Source organism: Mesitornis unicolor, unplaced genomic scaffold, assembly GCF_000695765.1.
Source record: "Mesitornis unicolor isolate BGI_N332 unplaced genomic scaffold, ASM69576v1 scaffold29299, whole genome shotgun sequence".
Classification (NCBI taxonomy): domain Eukaryota; kingdom Metazoa; phylum Chordata; class Aves; order Mesitornithiformes; family Mesitornithidae; genus Mesitornis; species Mesitornis unicolor.
Genome location: NW_010207008.1, coordinates 1 through 9,761, shown reverse-complemented (window position 1 = coordinate 9,761; position 9,761 = coordinate 1). Strand labels below are relative to the sequence as shown.

General features: G+C 42.1%; 1 protein-coding gene across 1 annotated transcript; it reads right to left on the bottom strand.

The window, feature by feature from the left end:
* Positions 1-517: 517 nt before the first annotated feature.
* On the bottom strand, positions 518-9,578 carry LOC104534778 (cAMP-dependent protein kinase type II-alpha regulatory subunit-like; the record flags this gene model as incomplete). The annotated part of the gene is made up of 6 exons (XM_010191992.1): positions 518-1,142; positions 1,652-1,790; positions 2,429-2,494; positions 4,933-5,007; positions 6,182-6,283; positions 9,425-9,578. Coding segments are annotated over 6 exons (670 nt in total), but the record flags the coding sequence as incomplete, so codon positions are not given.
* Between the last annotated feature and the right edge of the window lie 183 nt (positions 9,579-9,761).

The window sequence follows — 9,761 nt, the reverse complement described above, 5'->3', positions numbered from 1 at the left end:
CTACTGAAGTTAGAATACTGTGAAATGTTAGGACTGGGGGGGGGAGCTCCTGTAAACAAGTACAGAAGTAGTCTTCATTTAAATTACAAAAACATTCACCTCCTTAAAAAACTTTAAAACTGACCCAGTCGACAGCAGTGCCCTGGGAAATCGAGCAGTATAAAGGACCTCTGTAAGCAAGAGAAGGTCATATATTGTGATCTCACCACAGTCAAATGTACTCGGTGTCAGGAACAAGGAGCAAATTTGGGGAGATGACAATTATGACACCTTCAGGCCGTCTGATCTGAACCACTGCACTTTTTTGGGCAGCATAGAGTAAAACATTTTTCTTTGCTGCTCAGAAAACACTTAAAATACACTAACGCTTTGTTTTCTGCATTTTGTTGCAAGGCAGACTCTCCCCTGTCCCCAGCTCGGTTTACTTGGTTTGAAAAGCTATAGTTACCCACTGCTTTCAGCGAGTGGAAGAAAACTTCAGTGCCACCTTATTAATTGGCTCCACTGGTATTTTAACTTCAAACCCAGATGCTACAAGTACAAGCAAATTTGACATTGTCTAAGGAAAGCATCAGATGAAGGTAAGAAGCCCCTAAAAGGCTCGTAATTCCTCAGGTTGCCTCTGCAGAACAGGCTACCTCCCACTACAGAATCTGATCTGCAAATTTATCCCAACAGTAACACCAGAAGGAAGGAGGCTTCTGCATCTTGCACACTTCGGGTTTCGTATCAGGCACTTGAACTGTTGGACAGATGCCATTCTGAACCAAGTAAGTGAACATAGGGTTAGAATCATCTTTAACCTAGGTCTAATAATGAAGTATCAGCAGCAAAGTGGAGGCAGGGTGTGAGCAATCCATCTGTGCTGAGACTTGTTTATGGTTTCTAAAATGCCCAAGAAGACAGCAGCAGTAACTGTTCCGTAGTGTCCGTTTTCCTTGTGAGTTGTGTTGCTGATAGGAGGCTTTTCTGTGTCTTGAACTAAGAAGGCATTGAGGTACCCTGTGCCTAATTCCCTGGATCCAACAGGTCCATGCTAGAGCCAAACATTGCCACCAGCTGCTCCTCATAATGTGTAATATTCCTCTTCATAATGTCCATGCAGGGTCCAAGCAACCTCTCAAACGCTTGCACATCCATGACTGCAAAGGAACAGAAGTGAAAACAAGATCGTTTGTCAAAAAGGACACCACATATCAATCTGTTTTTCGGAACTCTGAACACAGACCTCCAGTCCAACCCACTCAGGTTTGAGGCTTCAGTAGCAGCCACAGAAACAGAAGTCATATTTCTGATTTCCCTCTGTACACTTCTTTGGAGAAACAAGATTTATAAAATACACACCTGACCTCAAGGATAAATACAGAAGCCAAATACACACCACACCTGAAAGCTGTGTGTGACAAACAAGAAGCTGATGTTACTTACCCCTGCAAAGAGTACAGGTCAGGGATTAAAAACCAGAATCTGCTGGGAGGAAGCAGTGGTGCTTCACAAACTTCAGCATGGAGATCTGCTCGAGCCCATGCTCCGTGTCTGACCACCAGTTATCAAAAGGCTGCTACATTTCGAATGGCTGCTCACTTGGGCACGGTCCACAAACCAAGCAAAGAACAGAGAATGAAACCAGGAACACAGAACATCTGCTTACCTAAACATTTGACCTCCCCAACAGCATAGGCAGAGGCTGCTCTGGGTTTGTTGGTAACAAGTGCAAGCTCTCCAAAATACTGCCCTTTTTGACACCGGGCAATCTCCACTTCTTGGTTAGCTTCTTTACTCGTCATAGTCTGTTGAACAGTACATTGCAATTATTTGCATACAGTTCTGTCTTTGTCGGAGGCTGCAGTTATCCCCAGACACCTTACAGATGTGCAACATCTCATTGGTTTAGGGCTTTTAAGCCCAAGGGCAAGTGCCAAGTCATGCTCTGTACTGGCAGAACACCTTAACAGCGTGTTCAGTTACAAGTTTGATAAGAAAAGCGTATGCCAGCCCACCAGTTTTGAGACTGGTGACATTTACTGTTACAGGTTTGGGTTACGCTATTACAATACCCCAATGCAGGTTTTATCATGCACAACACGTCGTTCCCTACGGCTGCTTCAGACTGTGCAGAGATCTGTTCAAAGATCAGTGTCTAGCATGTCACTAGAGATAACAGATCCCAGGTTCTCTATAATCCTACAAGAAAAGGCTCATCTCCACCCTTAAGGCCAACGAGAGCAGATCAGGTTAGTTTGCAGAGGAGCAGTTACAAGCAAAAGCTTTTCCAACTTCAGTAAAGTGACTTCTGGCCATTTCAGAGCAGGTATGGGGATCTACAACCTACACGAGTGACAATGATAAATATCATAAAACAGTATCTTAAAATAAGTCACTCAAATCAGGAATTGACCTGAAGTGTAATAATCCACCTGGAACTCACCTTGCTTTTAATCAAGATTTTTACTTCACCAGATTCTACAATGTAAAAACAATCTGCTTTATCACCCTGTGAAGAGGAAAAAGTGAAACCAATTACTTTTTAGCTTACTGTAAAAGTATGTACCCATGATACTAAAGCATCCACTCTGAACTAGGCCTTGTGCAGAAGTCTGCTAAAATTGACAAACACTCAAATTCTTAACATTAAAAGGTGACTGGTTAGGTAATACTAACTAATAATATAGTACAGGAACCCTGGAAAAAGGAACTATTGGTACACATGACTCTGAGAGGGCAGGTGGGAAGGAAAATGCAAAGGAGATTGGTGATATATAGCAAAATCATTTAAGAATTAATCATTCAGCTGTTTCTATGAAAAAGTCACTGTAAGGGTGACCAAGCACTGGCACAGGTTGCCCAGAGAGGTTCCGAAGTTTCCATCCTTTGAGATATTCAAAAACCATTTGGACATGGTCCTGGGCAATTGGCTCCAGATGGCCCTGCTTGAGCAGGGCGGTTGGACAAGATGATCTCCAAGAGCCCCCTCCCAACCTCAGCCATTCTGTGATTTTGTGAGAGTTCTAAAACCATTTTCATATCTATCCAAACCACATCAGGCTGCAGACGTTCAAGAGGTCGTAGTTTACAGCCCCTGAAGGCTCGGTATGAGACTGGAAGTCAGCGGAAAGCCAGCGCTTGGCTCCTGCTATGAAGCAGAAGCAAAAGCAAAGGGACTAAAGGCTTTGTGGAGACTGAGGAACTGATAAGGGAATGGGAGCAGCTCAGCAAGAAAAACTGTGAAACAAATGTGAGGAGAGAGAAATCTGACACTAGGGCAAGTGGGCAAGGAGACTGTGGATGTGATGGGAAGGATGGAGAGGGAGATGATTATGACTTGAGTATGAAACATGGGCTGGGAAAAGATGATGTAAGATTTAAATATGGAGTTACAGAAGAAATTAGGCCCTTAACTAAGCTTCCTGGGGATGATCTTAAACCATTGAGCACAAAGCTTTTCATTCACTACTGCCTGCTATCACAACATGAGCTGATGAACTCAGCACACTTCTAAAAGAGTATGTACTGAAAGAGTACTTAGTTTTTTTAAAAGAATGCAAATAAACTGAGTAGGAGACATCCTCGTGACACCAGCAGGCACTAACAATTTTCAAGGGCTTTAAAGCAAACTGCCCTTAACAGAAGGGTCAAATTCCAGAAAGATAATTAAAACCTAAAATTATCCATGAGAGAAAAAGGCTTCACGGTATTGATGCAAGTGCTGCAATGTAAGAGCTATCACATCTTTTTCAAGCATAAGACTTCATCATCTTTAGTAGTGTATTACCATCACTCAGACCTATCCAGACTATTAATCCTCCTTTTAAGGGTAATTACATCCTTGTCCTTAATTCAGTTATTACAAAAGATTAAAACCAACTGCGTAATTGGATCACTGATTGCGTGGGTTCCCAGTTTTGAAACTGATTTATAAGCTTTGATTTTGCCAAGAGTTCAGTTTTCTCAGGATCTTAAGCAACAAGATTTTCAACTTACAGAACTGAAGGTATTTTTGGAGAAAAGTCATTTGGCGGTATTTGGTTATCAGCAAACTAAGGTTCCCACATTCAGAGTTATCTGGCATTCAAGGTAATTAAGATTAATTATCTAAGACATTATCAAGGAGTCACATTCTGTTTATAAAGCAAGATGACAGTTGTGATCAAAAGCCTGCAGTTTCAGGTAATCCAAGGACTTTCTTGCATTAACTTCTACATGAACTGGAGCACTTCTGCAACAAACAAAGCAACCCCAAGCTAAACTTGAGAAGTGTTCCAAAAAGTTATTTGGCAAAAATATCACACAGCTTTAGCTTGAGTTTGTTCAGCTCCACGTTCCACTCCTCTGGCCTTGACATATGACAGGAGAGAAAACAGCCCAACAACCAATGGCTGTCGATTGAATCTAGACTACATCACCATTGGAATATTCTTTAAGAGCATCAGGAGAAACAGTGCTTTTAATTAACCCTGATAGCTTCCTGGAGCAATTAACTCAGTTGGGTCCAGCTAGTAAAATATTCCCAAATATTTACAAATTCCCAAAGTTTTATCCAAATCACACTTCTCTTGACTTCTGTTGTTTAGTCAGACCTAGGAATTAGAGATGCCTTTCTGACAAGCTTGTGACTCCTGGTTTAATCTGGTCACAGGTGCCTATGTAAAGTCTATCTGGGAGCTGCAATGGACAATTACATAGACGACATTTAATTCCAGCTTCTTAAGGCATACTCCTCTGGAAACCTTGCAAAGACCATTTCTACAAAACAAACAGATGAGAGAAGAAAAACCCAGATGCTAAAGTAATAGAGTAAATTTGTAGCTGCTCCCCAAACAGTCAAGAAGTGGTTAAATAAACAGGAAGTATTAAAAGAGTAAGTGATGCCAAGTTGGTCCAAAAAGCAGCAGAGAAAGGAGAATAATAAAGGGAAATTTAGACTTCAAGTACCTGAGAAATGATACGTTCCCCATCTTGATACACCTTCTCCCCAATAACATCCACTATCTTCATTCGCTCCGATGCCTGAACAGAGAGGAAAATTAAACAATCATCTGTTATAATACATCTCTTGTAGGCTTCGTAGCCCTGAAATGAAGAGGCTTTCAGTAAACACACACACACAGTATCTGAGTACTGAAAAATACAGCTCCTCCAGTGACACTGTCATACTGCACCACAGCTTTCAAAACTACCATAACCAATAAGGAAAGACAATTGCCTATAGTGTCACATCCATGTGCCAAAGTTATCAAATAACTGCTTTGGCCAGTTTAGAGCAAATTAAAAAAAAAACCCAAACCACTTGTTCTAAGATTCCATTGAAATTTGAAGAAAATGCTCACATTTCTCTCCAATGTTTCCCACTGCCCACCTAGACCACCACAAACCCATTTTGTTGGTTCAGAGCAGTGTAAAAAACACAAAGGAGGAGAGAAAATCCTACAGTTAAAATTAACCTCAGATGATTCAGTTGTAATCCATTCACGCACCTCAATCTAGCCCATGTTGGAGAAAATTCTGATCCGCGCATGATTCAACTGCAGTGTGTCACGCAAAAGCCATCCAGTGCTAACAAGTTATTTTTCTATGTCTTTAAATATTTATGAGTCATTTTTGCATTCAAAAAATGTCACATTGATGGAACCAGTTTAAGGCAGAAACTCAGGGAAAAGGTGATGTGCAATTCACACCTTCCACAGCTATCAACATACGTCCAAAATCATGTTATTTCTGAATATCAGTTAAGGGTAAGGCAAGACCTACTATGGCCCGGATCTTTGTCTCAAATTTAAAATCACTCATGGCTGATAAAGGCCAAATATCCCAGTGGTTGTATCACTACTTCAATACCACACCCTCAAAGCAAACCACAGCCCTGAGTTCCAATTTCCACTTTAATACCTCTTCTCTGACATATTTATAGGTGTTCTTTGTTTTGTGATGCTTTCTGATTTTTCCAAATCTTTAAACAGACCAAGATAAAAATCAGCAACTCACTGTGAACAAAGGACATGAAAAAACCAGTGTACAACTCCAACCATGTAAACTAAGTTGTACAAGTGAGTGTGATACCAAAGCAGCCCTTAAAATATTGCTCTAAACAAAAATGACACCGATTTCTGATACAGCAGCAACCCTGACTGCAGAGCTCATGCTAATGTAAGAATTTGATGCAGAAGTCTCCGAGAGGCTTTACCTCCAAAGATTTAAGAAGGGGCACAGACTCAATAAATAATTCATACGTCTTCCTCTTCTTTGCGTTGTTTTTCAATATAATTCTTCTGAACGTCACTCGATCCTGCAAGAAACAGCACAGAGAAGTACATTATTGCTCTTCACTAAAACGCTCCCTGTTTAAAGAACTGACAAACGTGAACTATTAATGTTTGCACCAAACACTGGGTTTGGGAAGGCAGCTGTTGAAGCGGTACCACATCCATCACAATGGTGATTGGAACAGCTCCTGGGAGAGTACCAGCTGCAATAACAAACTGAAAACCAGGGAGCTGTAAGACTCCCTCAGATAAGCACTTGAGAATTCAGGTTTCAGTCTATCTTGTACTGTTTTTCAGGGTTTTTGCATTTTGCTTGGCTGTTCGTAATATCTCTCTCATGCTTCCACATACAATGAAGAAGTGATGCTCTTCTTGTCAAGGCCTTTGGAAACTGGAATTTCCAACACTTATTTGTTAAGGCAACTGCACAATTAAGTCTGAAGTGGATTCTTCTCTACTGGAGTCACAGATTTCAAAAAAGTGAGCTGGAGATTTATACTGGTCTCAAATAGCTCAGGAACAGAGCATCAAACAGCCACAGGCTTGACTCACTCCTCCACCAGGATTCAAGAGGCAGCTTTATGCCATGACCGCTTCCTAACTGCGGGCTGTCCACACGTACCACTAACAGCTAAGTGATGGGAAAATGCTTTGGTTTGGTTTTGAAGCCCAAACACTGGGCAAGATTCCCCTCCACTCTCTGCCACCCTCCTGCTCTGGTGTTTTCTGCAGGCAGTGATGTGCAGGCTCCGTGGCCACTGGGCGGCACTACGAGCCTGAGCGAAGGCAAGCTCAGCCCTGGCCACCGCTCCCACCTCAAAGGCTGACCTATTTGGGAGTTCATCGTCAGAGAGCTTGGTGAAATGCTTTTGATTTCCACACAGAAAGGGCAGGGCTCAGCTACTGGAAAACACCGATGAGAAAGGCACCAGGGAGCTGAAACTCAACAGCACGTCCAGGCTGAGGGGCAAGGCGCTGCCCACCGGGTATTTGGATCAGTGTCGGTATCACCCTAATGCCTGTGGTCCCTGTTAGGGTCAGTGCCAAATTATTTACAGAGTGAGAGTTGCAGAGTTTATCTTACACTGGGTGAAGCCATAAGTGGAAAAATCAAACCCAGAAAGTAGAGGAAAGGAGGAGAATTCTGGTTAGGAAAATGGTACCAACAAAAAATCCTTCAATTTGCCACAATTAATAACACAATCAGCAGAAACATCCAAAGCCCTGAGAGCCATTCCTCTGGTTCTCGTTTTCTGAAAACATCAAGCGATACCTTAGCAGAGACATTTTGGGGTGAAGAGGCATTTTCAAGTAAGAGAACAGTTTTATGGGATGCAGGCTGCAATCACTTGAAACAAAAACTGGTTGAGGTGACACCAGTGGAATATACAAGTTGGAGCAGGTGAAGGATGAAGGGAAGAATGGTGTTACTGTTATCCAAAGGAGAACAAGAGATTATCAAGCATGAGAGATTGGTTTATTTTTTGAAAGAAATTCTTCAGTGGTAAAAAAGTCTCTTCAAACGTACACATCTGGAGAAGCAGAAAGGTTCAGAAACGGTCAAGGGAATTGCAAAAGCATTAAAAAAAATCAGATTTGTTTGAGAGCATCAGTGAGAAAAAGCAGCAGTGTTTGATCAAAACAGGCAGAGCAGCAAAGGAAGCGTGTGTGATCATGAGGTTTAACCTTGCCACGTTTAATAGCAAAGGCTGAGGACATTTCTCTGCCCCAGAAGAGACTCAAATTTGAGAACTGCTTTGTGCCAGAGCCTTCCAGGCTTTTGTTGGCCTAAGTCTGCAATGCAGCAGGAATAATCCACATTTCTACAGCAGAAAACCCACGTGAGCTTTAGCAATGTCTTCTGCAGACTAATAAAAACATAACCTTTAAATTCCATCAGGCACAAAATAGTACAATAAAACATGGCAATGAAGAAGAACTGGAGGAAATACCCAAAGTTTTAGGCAGGAAAATGCAGCCTTAGTTATTAAACATCCACAGGATGGATGACTGGCAAGAGGTGCCCCTTCAAATACACCTTGCTAATTAAGTGAATTAACAGGAAAACCCAAAATAAACCAAATCTGTGCCGTTCCTTTCAAAGGCAAACTGGAACAAAGAACCAGCTTCTCATTCTCTTCCTTTTATGAATGAGCTCGGTTTGTAGGTAGCTGCTTTGTTCCATCTCGTTCAAGAAATGAGATTCTGACTTTACTCTCTGGTTGCTTTACCAAAATCTTGGGTTTTGGCTCACAAAGGGAAGGCAGAAGTTGGTTCTCCCAGCAAGTGCAGACATTGCATAAGCACAGCTTGTGTAGCTACAAATCAGCCCTACAATCAAGGTCACAACGCATGGTCAAGCCCCAGCGATAGTTGCCGAGGAGCCCAGCGCACACAAAAAGCAACAACACTTCTGGCTTCAAAGGCTCTGTTGATCGCACAATCCGCTTATTATGTGAGCCCTCGCAGATGAGTAAGAGAGCACTGTGATAATAACCCTATCCAAATAGGGGAGAGAAAAGACCTAAAAAAGGAAATTCATGTCTACAGCTTCACGTTCAGCGCTGCGGGGTTAGAGACAAAGAAACACCGTAATTTAGCTCGGTATCGCATAGGTCACGCTGACCTGAGAATATCTTCCAGGGTAACACAAAGGGACCAGAAACATCACGACAGTTTATTTTGAAGGAGAACAAAGCTTTGGGCAGTTTTCCTAGCTCTTCAAATTACTGACATCCTCAAGAAGATATTTAACACCTTCCCATTCCCCTTAAAGCAAGACAAAATGGTAGGAAGGGGACTTGGAAATAAAGAACATCACTTAGATGCTGTTTCACTCTCCCATAAAATCCATGCATTAACACACCCACTGTTCTCTGCAGGCTGGAAACAAACCCAGGGGTTTTTTCCCCTAACAAAAGCCATGATTGCAGCAAATGCGAAATAATAAAGGAACAGATAAAACTGGCGATAACAGCTTTACAGACGAGGTGTTCTAGACAGGTGGCCAAAAAGATTTGCACAGTGGAGCTCTCATGCCAGGAGGCGAGAGAACAGATTATGATAGAACAGCCATTAGAAAAGGAGTCATAGCAAGAGAAGCGCTGGACACGGTGAGTTAGTGTTAAAAAATTACGCAGAGGAGAGAAACTTCTTTTCCTTACCAGTCCCCAAAGAGCTCCTTCTGTTGTGGCAATGATGGTGGCAGCTCGAGGAGTGTTGTACATCAATGCCAGTTCCCCAAAACTGCCGTGATTATCGTAGCGGCCCACACAGCTCGACTGGTTGTCTTTTGCTACAATGATATCATACAACCCCCTGAAATGCAATGGAAGAGATGCTTTTTATTAGACAACGTTCCAGTACACATCACAAAAGCAACTTTTTGCTGTTATACAAATAGTCCCCTTATTGCTGGGCGAGATGGAGCGTGCCCTGTTGAGCCTTCAAACTGCCTGATACTAAGCTGCTCCTATCTACACTGTTTTCTATTTTTTATTT